Below are 16286 nucleotides of genomic sequence, written 5' to 3'. Positions count from 1 at the left end.
AAATTAAATGAACAAATAAAACAATTTTGGTCAAAATTGTGCCTCATTTAATTTTTTGGTATGCGTAACATCAACTGATTAATCACAACTCGAATAACATCAAAGATTTACAATAAAAAATAACATCACAGATCATCAACAGTAAGGCAGAAGGCTGAACTGTTTGTTAAAGACAAGATAAGTGTAATTTAAGGTAAGCATTCATGTATTTGCCATAATATATATCCAAGTTCTCTTTCATTCCATCTCAGAAACCCATCCAACACAGCCATGAGAGGTTGGGGCTGCACCTGGCATAATCTGCTTCCAGATGCCATCATATATGGATCTGGCAGTGGTCCTACACAAAAGAAACAAAACACAAAAGTTAGACATAAGTGCATAACTAAATTTAAATTGAATTCATTATATCTGCTGTAACCATAATTTGGTTAGTCATAACATCAAGAAAAACAACTTAACTTGCTCTCAAAAAGCAACAAAAAGTTAAATTAATCACCTGTATATGCCTTGTACAGTGTGGACCTCTGACCATCCCTGCCAACTGTTTTGGGCTTTTGCACCACCAGCTCACTAACCGGTTCAGGATGGATTCCCTTAGAAGTAAAAGGCAAAAAGCAATTACAGTCTGTAGTAACTACTTGGGGTGTTTTTATAATAAATTACAGTTGTTATGGATACACATCCGTTCTTAAATCATAATGATAATTTGATCACAAACCCACCTGGGCTCTTGGTCTGTGCCATCTTTGCAAGCCACTCGTGCAGGCCGGGGGGGTGGAGCAGCCTGCAGACCCAGCTGTGAATAATGTGCGGTCTGGAACAGGATGGCAACTATGTGATTGCAGAATCCTTTAGCAGCCACACAACTGCAGGAGAAAGCTTTCAGGTTGGCACTTTCTTGCATCCAGTCGGTCATCGTGGACCAAGCCAGTCGCTCCCTGTCACAGACTCTTCCATGGTCTGGAGGAAAGCCCGCTGAGGCGGACGCTCATTCCACCTGCTCCGACAGCAATATTGTTCAGCTCCGTGGCGTGACAGACGGATTGGAGCCGACCGATGAGATCCGAGGCCCAGGCAACCCCAACTCTGGAGAGTCAGGTCGGTTTCCAGCTGACCTCGAGCAGGAGAAGGCCGATGCGGGTCTCAGGGACCCGGCTCTCAGCTCTACACCCAAGCTGTCATGGGCAGAGGTGACACGCCGCAGCCGGAGGAGCCACGGGCCGAAAACCGATCCTTCCTGCTCGGCTAAATTGGCGCTCTCCAACCGCTATGCCCCGCTGGCTGAAGATCCGGGACCCACTGTTTCACCAACAAACCAACAGGATCCACCGGGTTTGGGGTTGTGTCAGCGTCGTCCTCCTGCACTCCCATCTCCCACGGCTGGTGCCGGATGTGTTCGGAAGGAGCCTCCTGTCTCTCATCCCTCGGCTACGACCAGGGTTCGGAATCGGGGAGCGAAGTCCACTGCGGCCTCCGGGCCCGCTTCGAATGAGTCTGACCGGTCCACTGCCTCCGGGCACGCCTCGCGGGAGCCACGCCAGAGCACATTCTCTCCAGGAGCTGCAGCACCGGTCCCGGCGCCTGACGCCGCCGCTATCCCTTCCTTCTCCGCCGCAGGAGTGAAGCGCCGCCGTCTGCTACGTGACGCGGTAACCCGGCGCTCGGGCGAGCCCTTCCAGGGTTTGGAGAACATCCTGCCCGATCAGCCTCTGCCAGATCTTCCTCCTAAGCTTTACCCGGGATCGCTGTCTGTCGGGCATTCTGCGGCCTCGCAAAACCCGGCTGTCAGTGATGGGAGCCCCGCACCGGATCCGGGATCAGCGCCCCGTCCAGTTCTCATCCTGGGAGACTCTATGATCCGGCAAGTCGGCATCAAGAGGTGCCACACACACTCCATCTCAGGGGCATCAGTAAAGGACATCCACAATCATCTCACCAGTAAACCCCCCTCGGCCTCAACCATCATAATCCACGCAGGTACCAATGACATTAAATTCCAGCAATCTGAGACTTTGAAAGCGGACTTCATCCACCTTATTCATCACATCCAGCAGTTAAATTTACAATGCATTATATCTGGACCACTACCTTCACCCCGTTACAGAGACACAAAATTGTCTCGAATCCGTCAGCTCCATATCTGGTTAAAAAGTTACTGTCACTCCCTAAATATCCTTTACGTTGACAATTTCACCACATTTTACAATAGACCAAACCTTTTCAAACCAGACGGCTTACACCCAAACCATAAAGGCTCCCATCTTCTGGGGATGAACATAGAAATCACCCTCCTCTCCTGCACTGCTCCTTCCAGCTGACGGTTCGATCAAACCACACACATTCCCTCCATATCCTTTATTCCAGTACACATCACGAGCAGAGATCACAAACGTTCACATTCAAAGTCAACCATTCCTTCCGTCAGATGTCTCTGTCCTGTTCACATAGCACCAAATACAGAATCAAAATTAACTGCAAAATCACTGGTTTCAACTGCCACACTGAATATGGCTGTTTTTAACATCAGATCTCTTTCCAACAAGTCTTTTATAATTAATGATCTGATTGTTGACCATGATTTAAAATGCTTGCTTTTAACTGAAACCTGGCTTGGTACTGATGCTCCAGCTACTCTCACTGAGGCCTCTCCACCTAATTTTAATTTTTTATTTTCTGTAAGGGAAGGTAAAAGAGGTGGTGGAACAGCATCAATTGCTCAACAAGGTTTAAAAATGGAAACCATTATTTTAACTGATTATCCTTCATTTGAGCATCATTACTTCCTGTTCAGCAATCCACCTATTTTAGCAGTGACTGTTTACAGACCACCAAGCCCTCCCTCTGGTTTTTTACAAGATTTTTCTGAACTTTTATCTGTCATTCTTCTGAGGCACAATAGGATTTTAATAACTGGAGATTTTAACATTCATATTGACAACACGAATGATCCTTTTGCCTCTGAATTTTTAAATCTTTTAAATAGTATGGATTTTACCCAGCATGTGGCACAGCCGACTCACAATAGAGGACACACCCTGGACTTGGTCATCACCTACGGCCTGTCTGCTGGTGTGTCCTCTATTGTTGACTTGGCTGTGTCAGATCATTATTGTGTGTTTTTTAAGGTGACTGGTTTTATCCAGCAAGAGGCCTCGGTGAGAACTGTGACGAAGCGATATATAACTCCTGAAGTGGCAGAACATTTTATTGACATTTTAAAACAAACTCCTGCTCAGATTTTACCTTTGTCCTGCGATTCTCTGACTGATGATTTTAACGACAGACTTAAGTCTGCCATTGATTCAGCCGCTCCAATGAAAACAAAAATCTTGACACATAAACCGAAGATGCCTTGGAGAAACGGTGATATTTTAAATCTGAAGAGAATTTGTAGGAGAGCAGAGAGAAAATTTAGAAAAACTAATTTAACAGTCGACTATGACTTTTTAAAAGATCAACTAAAAACCTACAACCACGCTGTTAAACAGGCAAGGACACTTTATTTTTCAAATCTCATCTCAAACAATAAACACAACCCCCGGTTTCTTTTTAAGACTATTGATTTTTTATTAAACAAAGATTTTAATAAATCTATCATGCCTCACTCACAAACTGCATGTGAGGACTTTGCTGACCACTTCAGGAGTAAAGTCAATGCTATTAGATCTAACCTTCAACCGGTACATGACAGTAATCCTAGCAGGTCAGTGGCATTGTCTTTACCTGAGGAAACACTGGAGAGTTTTGTCCTGGTTGATGCAGAGATGCTTGGTCGAGTTTTTTCCCAAGCAAACACTACAACCTGCCTTTTAGACCCTATTCCTACTTCTCTTTTTAAAGCATTTTATAAATTCTTTGAGTCAGAGATTTTAAACATAGCTAACTGCTCTCTTCAGACGGGGGTCTTCCCCTCTGCATGTAAGACGGCCGTGGTGAGGCCCCTTCTGAAGAAGAGTAACTTGGACCCAAAGATCATGGACAATTACAGACCTGTATCCAACTTACCATTTTTAGGAAAACTTATTGAAAAACTTGTTTTTATTCAATTACATGATTTTTTAAGTGAACATAATGTTCTTGAAAAGTGTCAATCTGGTTTTAGGACAAATCACAGTACTGAGACGGCCCTTTTAAAAATTTTAAATGATCTCAGACATAATTATGACTCGCAGAAACTTTCTGTTCTGGTGCTGCTGGATCTGAGTGCCGCCTTTGATACAGTGGATCACCAGATTTTAATTGACAGACTTAGGAGTCGGGTCGGCCTCTCAGGAACTGCTCTTAACTGGTTTCGCTCCTATCTCACAGATAGACACTTTTTTGTAAGTATGGATACTCGTTCCTCAGGAGTCCATGAAATAGGTTGTGGGGTTCCCCAGGGTTCAATCTTGGGTCCAATACTTTTTAACTTGTATATGTTGCCTCTTGGGGATGTCATCAGGAGACACGGCGTTGACTTTCACAGCTATGCTGATGATACACAGCTTTACATCGCCGTGTCTCCTGATGACCTTGAACCTGTCAACACTCTTTTAAACTGCATTTTAGATATAAAGCTGTGGATGGCAGAAAACTTCTTGCAGCTCAACCAGGACAAAACTGAAGTTTTAATCATTGGTCCTGAAGACAAGAGAGAGATGATTTTACCCAAACTTAGGAATTTTAAATCTTCTCAGTGTGTGAGAAACCTGGGCGTTCTTTTTGACTCTGAGCTGAATTTTACTCCTCACATCAGAAACATTGTGAAAATAGGATTTTATCATCTCAAAAACATTGCCAGAGTCCGCCCATTCCTCTCTCTTGCCAGCACAGAAGTGCTAATGCATGCTTTTATTTTTAGTCGTTTAGATTACTGTAATGCCCTGCTCTCTGGTTTACCCAAAAAGTCGATCTCAAATCTACAACTTCTACAGAACTCAGCGGCACGAGTTCTGACGAGGACCAGGGGGCGGGAACACATTACACCGGTTTTAAAATCGCTGCATTGGCTCCCTGTGCGTTTCAGGATTGATTTTAAAGTTCTTTTAATGGTTTATAAATGTTTTTATGGTCTTGGGCCCTCTTATTTAAATGATATTATTTTAAAATACGAACCCTCGCGGACCCTGAGGTCCTCTGGCACTGGCCTCTTAGTTGTCCCTAAGGTAAGGACCAAGACACATGGTGAGGCTTCATTCTGCCATTATGGTCCTCGCCTGTGGAACAGCCTGCCGGAGAGCCTCAGGGCCGCAGAGACTGTAGAGGTTTTTAAGAAGAGGCTCAAGACCCACCTTTTTAGTCTGGCTTTTATATGACTTTGATCATTCCTTATGTCTTTTATTATTCATCTATTTATTAATTGAGGTATTTATTTACATATTTAATTATTTATTTTCTTGTAAGGACTATTATTATCTTTGTTTCTAATATGCAATTCTTTTTATTGTTATTTTACCAATGATTCTTAGGTTATGTTTTAATCACTGACGTTTTTATTTTTTTTATTTTTTAATTACTAACATTCTTATATCTTATTTTATTTTTTATCTTTTTCTATTTTTATTGTTGTTATTCTATGATCATTTTTATTTTTTATTCTGATGTTTTTTTACTCCAGTGTTTCCTCTGGGGGATCCATCGTTCTTGGGCACCACCAGCTTGACCTGTAGGGCATGCCGTTGCTGTGGTGCCCGTTCTGGTTGGGCGGGCTGGGGTCCCACTCTGTGGTCTAATAGCCATGGATGGGGCCCTGGGCTGCCCTGTGTTGGGCGGGCGCTGCGGTAATGGCCCCTGTGGTCCGGCTGGGCCTTGGAATGAATGGATCCCCATGATATCGTTTCCTCGCAGCAGTACCAAGCCAGACCTTCTTCAACTTCAGTTCTTTTTCTGTTCACGGTTCTACTGGGGTAACTGGGTGGGTGGGGATGGGGGCGGGGGGTGGTGAGGGAGGGGTACCTTCTTTGTGTGATTGTCCTTTGTTTTCTGTTTTTAATAACTTTCACTTTTTATGACTGTTTTATCTGTTTTTATGTTAAGCGCTTTGTGTTTTTAACCAAAATGAAAGGCGCTATATAAATAAATAAAGTTTGAGTTTGAGTTTGAGTGATATCTAGACACAATAAATTAAATAGGTTGAAATTAAGACATACTTATGTTGCTACATCAATATAACATGAAACTATAACTGTCAGTAGGGTGACCAGATTTGAGTTTGTAAAAAAGAGGAGTGAAGTGAGTTTGTGAGATATTTCATCGAGAGTAATTGGTGTTCAGAGCTGCGTACATAAAGCAAATATGATTACATTTCATCTATGTTCAATGTTATTTTATTATATAAGTATCAAAAAAGAGGACATGTCCAGGAAAAGAGGACGTCTGGTCACCTTAGTTTCAGAAAAATAATACTAATAGTAAGTGAAGAAAGTGCCGCAACCGCAGCAGCAAAAAGAATGAAGACGCATCCGGGCACCTTAACATTTCTTAGTTACAGCTTCACCAAATTTTTGGGTGTTATGTTAATCTCATGCCTTTTCACTTAAACATACACACAACATATTCACTGCGATGTGTTATGCCTTATATTACAAATTAATAACGCCAGGATTTACAGTTGACGTAAACAAAAAGCTACCGGTGATGCGGCTATGGCTAAGCTAGCTGAAGCTTACCTTGGTAATGGTGGATAAACTCTTCGTGGAGGAAATTATATCCCTTGTCCAATTTGTTTCTTTTAGTGGACGAATGCATCTTCACACTCTTCATCACATCTGCGCTGGTGAACTTCGGAACACAACTCAGGCTCCTCAAAAACACTGTAGGCTCTACCATTCCTCCCCAGCGAAGCACAAACCGGAACTAGGTTTACACGTTGATGACGTATTTCCGGTTTTTGCGAAAAAGGTCTATTGCAGTGCTTCTCAAATAGTGGGGCGTGCCCGATGCGATGCCAAGGGGGGGCGCGCAGTGTTGTAGTGGCTTTGGGCACAGCTGATACTGGCTATTTAACGGGGGGGGGGGGGGGGGGGGGGGGGGGGGGACAGAGGCTCAGTGCTTGGAAAACATCTGCACCTCTATTGGTTTACTATTATCCATTATGTCACAGAGTTTGTAACAGAATGAAATCTGTGATTTGCCGTCCCTGCAGCTGCTCCCGTCTCCTGTCCCACATGTGAGAATAAAAGGGGAGGGGTAGTGGGCTCAGGCTGAGAGGTGGAACGGGGGGCGTGGCAAGCTGCAAGCGCTGCCTGGATTGTGCAACACCAGGATCATCGTGTGCATTCAGATCCCTCAGTTCATGCTAATAATGTCATTCTTATTAATTAATGTAGACGTTTTGATGACGTGTCTTTATTTTCCATATTCTTTGTCTGTCTGTGGTTTTGTTGGTGTCAGTATTTGACATAAAGACAGCAGTAATGCAGGAAAACAGCTGCACTTTATGACATCATAGATAAACAATCCATCATGTAGAAAAAAAATCAACCCAATGTTTTTTATCTGTTTCTTCAGACTAAAAACATTAAATATGTTGGTGCTGCTGTGTTAATTTTTCAGATCAATTTACATCAAATGGTTCAGTTGGTCAAAATGTTTCCAGTTTAAATAATGACAGATTATTTTATTTCAGGTACTTTAAGCTTCTTTTCTGTTTTAGACTAGAACAGGGTTTCTGTGGCTAAATAAAGATAATATTTGTTGAAAGTGGATTTATATTGATTTTTTTATTTTTTATTGTTAAAGGTTTAAGTAAACTTACTTAACTTATTATAGATACTAACCTAATATACTGTCACCGCATGGCTATGTGTGGGGGGCGGGGGGACATTCTCTTTTTTGTAGGGGGGGCCTGGCAAAATATCATTGAGAAGGAGTGTCTTATTGGAACATGTTTGTTGAAGATATTGCGTGGAAGGAGGTTTGGCTAATTCATAATCTGTAATAAATTCTTGATCATCTATAGAGTAAAAAGTTCATTTTAAGATTATCCACATAATGTACCAAGCTAAAACTTTTATTCAAATTAGATTTAGATTAAACATTGATACACTCTGTAGTAGTGATGCAACATTATGACTTTCTACAACCGATACTGATACCAATAGTCAACTGATATTTTTAAAATACTTCTCAAATGCCCAGAAACTTTCCTTTTTTTTCTTTGCATGAGTGCTAACGCTTAAAATGGAGTTTTAGGGCAGTTGATAGACTTTTTTTTAATCACGACTTCTGAGTCAAATTTACAAGAACAAAGTCATAGATTAACGAGGAAAAAAAACCCAAAGTTTTCCGTTTATTGGAGCCTAGCTTAAAGAGGAAATATGTGGATCCTTTTGTGAAGCTTTATTTCCAGATAGGTTTGAAAAACAAAGAAATTCAGAACCTTTTGGCGACTCAAAATCAAATTATTGTCAGTGTTGGTAAAGCAGAGTTTCATAAAATAAGGAGCTCAAAGACACATTTGGGTGTAGAGGACCGCAGCTTTATTTTTTTTCATTCACATACCCAGAAACCCCTTTGTCACCTGACGTCATTAGCTGCTCTGTATGCTCACCTCCACTTTAATCTCTAAAGTTTACGAGTTTTTTTTCTCGTAAATCTACAACTAGCTTGTGAGATTGTGGTGTTAAAGCTTGACCTTTGACCCTCTTTGTGACACTTCTGTCGAAGACATTTTTCAAACAGCGAGTGAGTCGTTGGTCTCAGACACGGTAAAATAAGCCCACATGTTGCAGACGGAGGTCTTTAGGGCAGACGCTGAGAGATGTCAAATACCATTTTCTTTATCATTTTAGTTCAGTGACAGAATAATCAATGTTGAAGTAGAAAATGAAAAAGCATTTTGGTGGAATTCTTTTTCTTTTAATTTTGAGTCAAAAATGCAGCTTCATTTTGAAAATGAAGAAGCATTTATGATTTTGACTTTTATTTTTAATTCTGCTACAGAATCGCTTCCATAGAAAATGACAACAGGTTAAGCTTTTAGTCATCTGTCAATTTAATCAGGGAATTCTTTCCTTATGGGAATCATGGTCAGGATGTTGTACTGTCCAACATCTGCCTACAATTATCTGTATCTGATGCTATCATGCTGTCAACTACTCTGTAGTTTTTGCTGCATAATTCCACTGAAACAGTGATCCATCTATTCTGATATTGTCCTGAAGTTAAAGAAGATTTATGCTAAATGACTCTGATTTGCTGAAATTTCTTGCACATTTCGGCCACATTTCATACTGTCGCGTGCGTGTGTTGTTCAATTGTGTTCTCTGTCTGTGTGATGAAGGTGACATACCTATGTGGTGGAGCTGCAGCTGTGGTTTCCAGATGACATCCAGCAGTCTGCGCTGACGACAGAGCTCCTCCTCGTACTGGACGATGGTTCCTTCACAGAGTCTGCAGATTTCTTCAGCAGCAGCAGCTAGTCGCTCGCTGATCAACTCTCTCAGAGACTGAAGGGAAGACATGGTTCCTGCTCCGATCTTCAGCTCCAACTCCCACAAACACCTTCTTTACGCTGCTTTTTCACTCGAAGCTGACAGTTCGTATCCTCCTTTCGGTCCAAAAACGTCACGAACGTCCGGACAAAACCGCCGCTGGTCTCTGAACACAAGCTAGCTACAAGCTACTAGCGTCGCGCGCTGCTGTTTACTTCCGGGTCACGCTGATGACTTCATTCTGAAAAAAGCCTTTTACATTTCGATAATCCGACTATTTATTTTTACAAAAATAATTTACAACATTTTAAGTCACGAAATATATTTTAATAAAAAAATCTAAAAAAAACAAAAATATTTTTTGTCAAAAATGCTTGGTAAGCGGATATGACGTCACCAGAATTTACGATGTACTTTTTTTTTAAACGATTTACAGGAATTAACCACAAAACCAAACTGTAATCAAAGATGTGAGCATAAAATGACTGTTTAGGAGATGAAGAAATGTTTAGAGTTGAGACTTAATAGAGACTGAAGCTTTTTTGTTTTTAATATTTAAGAGAATTTTTACATCCAACCTCAGTTTATCTGGGGCCTGTTTCACAAAGGAGGTTAAGTGTAAACTCTGAGTTCATAAACCCGGAAATCAGGGAAACCCTGGGTTTTCCGTTTCAGAATGGGAGGTTTGTCAAACCAGAGAAAGCAGAGTAAGTCAAACCCGTTTCTGAAAGAGAGTTAACTTTTACTCGGAGTCAGTATCCATGGTTACTTATGCTGTGAACCTAACCTGGTCGGGAGCAGGTTTTATTCTCCAAACTCGAAGTTCTTGCCGGTCCCCTCCCCTTTTTAAAGACGAAGCACTATATTTCGCTTCAACCTTCATTGCCCACATTTCCGTCACGCGATCTAAGTGACAAGAATGGCTTGTCCTTTTTTGGAGGACCCGATAGACGAGGAGGCTGCATTAATTCGTAGAGAATTACATTTACGTCGTGCGAGGATTTTGAGACCTAGACTCGATGTTTTGTCATTTCCCCATACGTTTTTGTTTGAGCGTTACCGTTTTTCGTTGCAGTCAATTACATACATACACAATCTCATCCAGCCTTTCATTTCTAACATCAGCCATCATGGACGTGCTCTTACATCCGAGCAGATACTTTGTGCAGCTTTACGTTTTTTTGCCAATGGAAGCTTTCTGTACAATATCGGGGATGCGGAGCATATTAGTAAAGCCACTGTATGCAGAGCTGTTCGGAAAGTGTGCCTCGCTCTCAAGCGCTTTCTGCACATTTTTATTGTGTTTCCTGGGCACAAACCCCTGAGAGCCATCAAAGAAGAGTTTCACAGGATTGCTGGTTTGTAGTGTTCGAATCAGTTCAAATGTGTCTATGCTGAACAATTATGTTTAGATAATGTCTTACTGCATCCTCTGCAAATGACCTATTAAATTTACCTTCAGGTTTTCCAAATGTGGTAGGATGCATTGATGGCACACATATACCCATCATTGCACCAAATGAAAATGAGGCGGACTATGTCAACAGAAAGTCAATCCACAGTATTAATGTGCAGGTAAATAGAGTTACATGCAGGTAATGGTGGATCAACCTAGCAATGCCATATTTGAAATGTCTTATTTTTTCCTCTTTAAAGATAATATGTGATGCTGCACATATCACCAATGTTGAAGCCAAGTGGCCCGGCTCTGTTCATGACTCACGAATATTTCGTGAGTCCACCCTAAGCAACAGACTGGAATGTGGTAAGTAAAGGTATGCACTACATTTACACATGCACTTAAATGTACCACATAAGCAATATGGTTTGTTTTTTTATACAGGAGAGATTGATGGCTTTCTGCTAGGGGATAGAGGTTACCCGTGCCAACCAAAACTTCTAACCCCTTACCCAGAACCTGAACAAGGCCCACAGCAGCGCTTTAATTGGGCACACAGCAGGACTAGAGCCAGGGTGGAGATGACCATAGGCCTGTTGAAAGCACGTTTCCAGTGCCTACGTCACCTCAGGGTCACCCCTGAGAGGGCCTGCGACATCATTGTGGCATGTGTAGTTCTCCACAATATTGCCATATTGAGAGGGGAACAACACCCTGCCCTACACATACAAGACCCAGAGGAGGACCCCAACCACCCTCCAGATCTCCATGATGGAAGGGTGGTCCGAGACCTTATATGCCACCATTCATTCTCAGAGTGAATCAACCACCACAACAAGACAAAAGATGAACAAAAAAAGAATCCCACTATGAATAAATTCAAGTGACAATTTATTTGGTCTTCCTTATTTCCTACGAAATGAAAAGCAACAGTAAGAATTCAATATTCATCCAAAACCTTTATAGAATTCACCAATCTCAATACACACCATACCTGTAGCTTGTGTTTCAGTATTTCAATTTCCAGATCTGACTTTAGGATCTGTCGATCCAAGTAACACATCTCTTTCTTGGTCTTCTCAATCTTTTTTATGAGATGCAGTCTATACAACTCCTTAACTGGTAACTGAAAATACAGTAGTGTGGGGTTAAATCCTGTTCATCAACATGAATTCCATAGAATAACACTCTGGCATTTACTGTACGTCACTGAACTGTGTTCATCCGTGCAGAGGAGTTTGATGGACCTTCCACCTCCTGCTCCTCCTCCTCCTGCGGCGGTTGTTCCTCCACACTCTGAAGGGTGGGGAGGGCCAGAATAGGTTAATTGACACAATAATGTGAATGTGAAGATTGTTTGACATGTACAAACATAAGATTACCTCTATAGGTCTGTCTGTGTCAGCAGACAGTGTGTCATTCTCTACATCCTGAGAAGATGAGCGTTTGGTTGAGCACACTTTATAATACTACCTGTGCTAAATTCTGGTGTGTAGGCTACTTACAACTGCCTGGGGCTCAGTTGTGACGGGATGTTCTAAAAGGACGATATTGCCTTCAGCATCTGTTGAGACCAATGCAATGATATAGATATAGATATAGATATATATAAAAACAGGCTGGCATGTTGCACATTTGAAGTGACACTATATATAGTGTGTGTGGAGGGAAGCCTCTTACATCTTATGAAGGCACTTGTGTCCTGGGGAGTGACTGGCTCTGATGAACTCCCTGCAGGAATTCCCTCAGCCACCGGCCTTCCAGTGTTGAGACTCAGGGCCATCTCCTCAGCAGTTGTCAGAGGTGGTGGTGCAGGGCCTCCCCCTGTTTTGCGAGCCTCTGCCTTCTTTCTGTTGGCTGACGACAAATCAAATGACAGTGAACAATGGAAACAACAATAGATATGTATTGCTATGTAGATGTTTCATATGTCAAATATTGTCAACAAAGCCTACAACCATGACATGCTCCGATTTTACCTGATTGAATTATGTTTTTGTACTTCATTTTTAGCTGCTGCCATGTTCTTTTTATTCCTGCAGGATTGCATCTACATGGAAATGAAATCAGGGACATTGAATTAGATTAATGTAACAATTACTTTTTGGAAACACAATTTGCTAGCACTGCTTACTTTCTTAATTCCATATAAACCTATTCCACTTGATCAATACAAGGGTAGACAAAAGTTCACTTTAAAGACACAATTGCATGTATTAATATTAAACTGACCAACGTTTGCAAGAGGGGAAGGTTAACAAAAAAGTCCTCTAAACATTATCAACATTAATTGCATTTTTCCCCCAGATTGGTTCTGTACACTATGCAGCATTTCATGCAATTACACTAGGAATGACACTTCAAAAGGACAACTAAGTATCGCCAGTTTTTATTTCACTCCTTACGCTATTTAAAAAGTTATTACAGCCAATATTTTATAACAATGATTTAAATGCAAACTTACGCATTAACTTGAGCAGCTATGTTTTCCCACGCTAACTGTCTCTGTCTTGCAGATGCAGCGGTGTTGCTTTTCTTCTGGAATATGTGCTCATATTCACTGTAACTCTGCAGCAGCACGTCAAGTTCAGCTGGCGAAAAATACGCAGACCTCTTTTTTTCCTCTGTTGCCATGGTGACTCGTGATATCTGCGCTCCATTGATCATGGCTTCTTATAGTAGCGGTGCGCACGCTCACCTCCGAATCAGTCCACTCAGAGTTGATTGATCTAACGCGGATCAGCTGCTCTGAAACTGAAAACTCAGAGTTGTCAATCTCTCGATTGACCAACTCAGAGTTCAGGTTTGACCTCAGAGTTGGTTGAACCTCCTTTGTGAAACAGGCCCCTGGTCTTCAGCAAACTGAATCTCTGTTTCTGTTTTTGTTGTGTGCATTTATTTTAACTGGTCTATTTTTATTTGTTTTACATTGGTACCTCCGTCTTCTGCCTTTGTGTGCATCCACCAAAATTTTCCTCTGGACCACCTTTAGATAAAGGCAGTAGGGCAGTGGTCCCCAACCTTTTTAGCGCCACAGCTAAAGTTTTCACAGACCAGCCTTTTTTTTTCTTCAATAAACTTTATTGCACGACTTTCTATTGAACAAACCGGTCTTTAAGATGTTGGCGGAGGATTACTGTAGCAACGCCATGCAGAAGGAGGAACAGATATGTGACAACACAAACCCAGAGCTTAAATTTTGACACGCATGGATACACATCGCACAGGTGTCTTCATCCTCTCCCCAACCCACACTCAAGGTGCAAAAAAGAGGTACTGTCTATTAAATCTAGCTTTCTTTTTTTGGAAGTGGAAGGCCACTCTTCTGTGTCCTGGCTGGGCCTTTTCCCCTTGGCAAAGAATCTTTCCAAAGACGTTTGTTTTTTACTCATTTTAATAGCTCCTGGGTTTTATCTTACCAGTAACCTATCACGTGACCGAGAAGAGCGCCTTGGCCTGCGTTAATGGTGACATAGACGGATGTGACAGAGAATCGGGCCATTTTTCAAAATAAAACATCTTTAGAATTCCGATATAAATAAACCAGAAGTAAAGTAAGTTATTTTTATTTCTGTGCGGCCAAAGAAACTAGCAGGAGCCCCAGCGCTGGTCTTTGCTTGGATTTGGTTTAGACTTGTTCAGAGTCAAATGCAGGTTTTAAGGGGAGGAGGATTATTTGGTTGTTGCTGTTTTTGTTCCTATTCTTACAATCCACTATATGTCCCGTGTTGAATTCTACTATTAGAATGTGGGAAACAAATGTTTCTCAAATCCAAATCAATCCAAAAGCCTGGAGACTGGATGGCCGTGGTCCTCCCTTTGACCTGGACACTGGTTGCCATGGCGACCTGCACACTCACCAAGCTGGAACTCAGAAGAAGAAAAAGAGACCAAAATGATTGATAAAGCAGGTTTTCCAGGGAAATCCCACAAAGTGCTTTCCAAGCTAGAACTAAGAATACCCAGCATGCATTTGGAAAAACTCCTTAGCTTCTGGTGGAAAATGATGAGTCATTGGAAAAGCATTCTCTGAATGCTCAGAAAACTTCCTCTAAGGTTGTGGTTGTTTGGAGAAGTCCTCCTCTTCAAAGAAGTTCTCCTGACCATCTTCAAAGCCACTTTCTGCTTTTTCAAACGCTACTGTTCAACAAAAACTTGGTTTCTGCCACAAACCAACCTTAGACACAGACTCATGGTCTGGAAGAAGCCCCAGTTCCAGCTGACAGAAGTCTGCTTCTGATCCATCAGATCTACCTAGCAACAGAAGCAAAGCTTCACGTGTTGCAGCAACAGTTTCCATGTTTGGGAGGATCTTCTGAAGAACAGCTCAGTTCCAGATCACATCATGATGTTTGATGTTTTCTTCATTCCAGGAAATCATCTGTGTCTCCTTTGATCTGTGCTGAGTCAGCACTTTGACTTCTTTTCAACTTTAGATCCATCATTTACAATCAAGGATTTATTGATAAATAGGATTTATTGACAGAAAATAAAGAGTAAATGTATTTCTCATCCAGCAGTGATTGTAAGTCTTTTATTTTGAAATTCCTCAAGGATGATCATCATGGTGGGATTTCTAGATCTGCATGAACTCCTCCTGAATCCAAAAGACACTGGAGCATCAAAGAATCCAACCCATCTCTGCCAACATGAGGCTCTTACTTTGAAAAGTCTCAGACTTCGTGCAGGGAAACAGGCTTTCTGCTGCTGCACTGACAGATGTGCACGAGCTTGAAAGAGCTTCCTGACTGAGGAGCTGCAGACTTTCTCCTGCAGAGCAGCAGCTGACTTCAGCGTCGTCATGGGAACACAGTCTGCTGCTGCTTCTGGAAACGTCTTCAAGGCTGTGGTGGGACTTGTTGGTCTGGAGGACAGATTCTGGGAGCAAATGCTGCTTCAGCTTCAAGCTTCAGCTCTTTTCTTCTGGCAGAGCTTAGAAGAAATGGAAACCTCCTTTGTTCTGACTGTTTGCTCCAAATCCCAGATTCAGGAATTCCTCCAAGAAGTTCAGCTCAGAGATCATCAGCAGAGAAAAGCCTGGAGTTCTGATGACAACAGAACATGATCAATATTATTGATCCACATGGAATCCAGAAGAAACTCTGAGGTGAAGACATGAAGACACAAGCTTCAGAGACATGAGGACAAGTCAGGGTGGATTCATTCTGGACTTTCTTCTCACATCTTCTCTTCACAACATCTTTGTCTTTGATCCTTCAAATCTTCTGAAATCTGATCATCCATGGATTGTTTTTGTGGGATCAGATCCAGAGTTGCTGAAAGTTCTGCTGCCCTCTGCTGGTCAAAGTGTCCAAACAGCAGAGGTGTTTCTCTCATTCTATCTTTCAGTCACAAACACACTGGTTATATTTTATACTATTAAACCTGTTATACGATATATAAGGCTTTATAACGGCTGTCTTTACTGCACACAAATTGTGTTTTATGAACACAAGTGAAAAAAAGTAAAC

The 16286-nt window shown here is 41.8% G+C and overlaps 3 protein-coding genes and 1 long non-coding RNA gene across 6 annotated transcripts in view; 1 reads left to right on the top strand and 3 right to left on the bottom strand.

Annotated features, from left to right (window-relative positions):
- LOC144989280 (uncharacterized) overlaps nt 1-9708 on the bottom strand; it is a 160981-nt gene extending 151273 nt beyond the window's left edge. For both annotated transcript variants that reach the window (XM_078941432.1, XM_078941441.1), the window contains exon 1: nt 9275-9708. In XM_078941432.1, coding sequence (XP_078797558.1) covers nt 9275-9446 — 172 coding nt within the window. In that variant the 5' untranslated portion in view covers nt 9447-9708. The remainder of the gene's footprint in view (nt 1-9274) is intronic.
- Nucleotides 1-16286, top strand: part of LOC144989024 (NACHT, LRR and PYD domains-containing protein 12-like) — a 166787-nt gene that overhangs the window by 126784 nt on the left and 23717 nt on the right. The window lies entirely within an intron of this gene.
- Nucleotides 25-7006, bottom strand: LOC144989519 (uncharacterized). The gene is made up of 3 exons (XR_013653763.1): nt 726-7006; nt 500-596; nt 25-340 (listed from the first exon to the last, which is right to left on the bottom strand). It is a non-coding gene; the product is annotated as an uncharacterized LOC144989519 (long non-coding RNA).
- LOC144989335 (uncharacterized) lies at nt 11680-13980 on the bottom strand. 2 transcript variants are annotated; one of them, XM_078941583.1, is made up of 8 exons: nt 13280-13980; nt 12795-12865; nt 12496-12672; nt 12321-12379; nt 12198-12245; nt 12031-12111; nt 11810-11941; nt 11680-11727 (listed from the first exon to the last, which is right to left on the bottom strand). In XM_078941583.1, exons 1-8 carry the CDS (start codon nt 13480-13482, stop codon nt 11707-11709), a joined length of 792 nt encoding a protein of 263 aa, XP_078797709.1. In that variant the 5' UTR covers nt 13483-13980; the 3' UTR covers nt 11680-11706. The 2 variants fall into 2 exon arrangements, with proteins under 2 accessions (XP_078797709.1, XP_078797703.1); XM_078941577.1 differs by lacking the exon at nt 11680-11727 and having other exon boundaries at nt 11756-11941; nt 13280-13679.

The sequence above is a fragment of the Oryzias latipes genome, chromosome 2, assembly GCF_053564925.1.
Source record: "Oryzias latipes strain Hd-rR chromosome 2, Olatipes_Hd-rR_3.1".
NCBI lineage: Eukaryota > Metazoa > Chordata > Actinopteri > Beloniformes > Adrianichthyidae > Oryzias > Oryzias latipes.
This window is presented reverse-complemented; position numbering and strand designations above follow the sequence as displayed.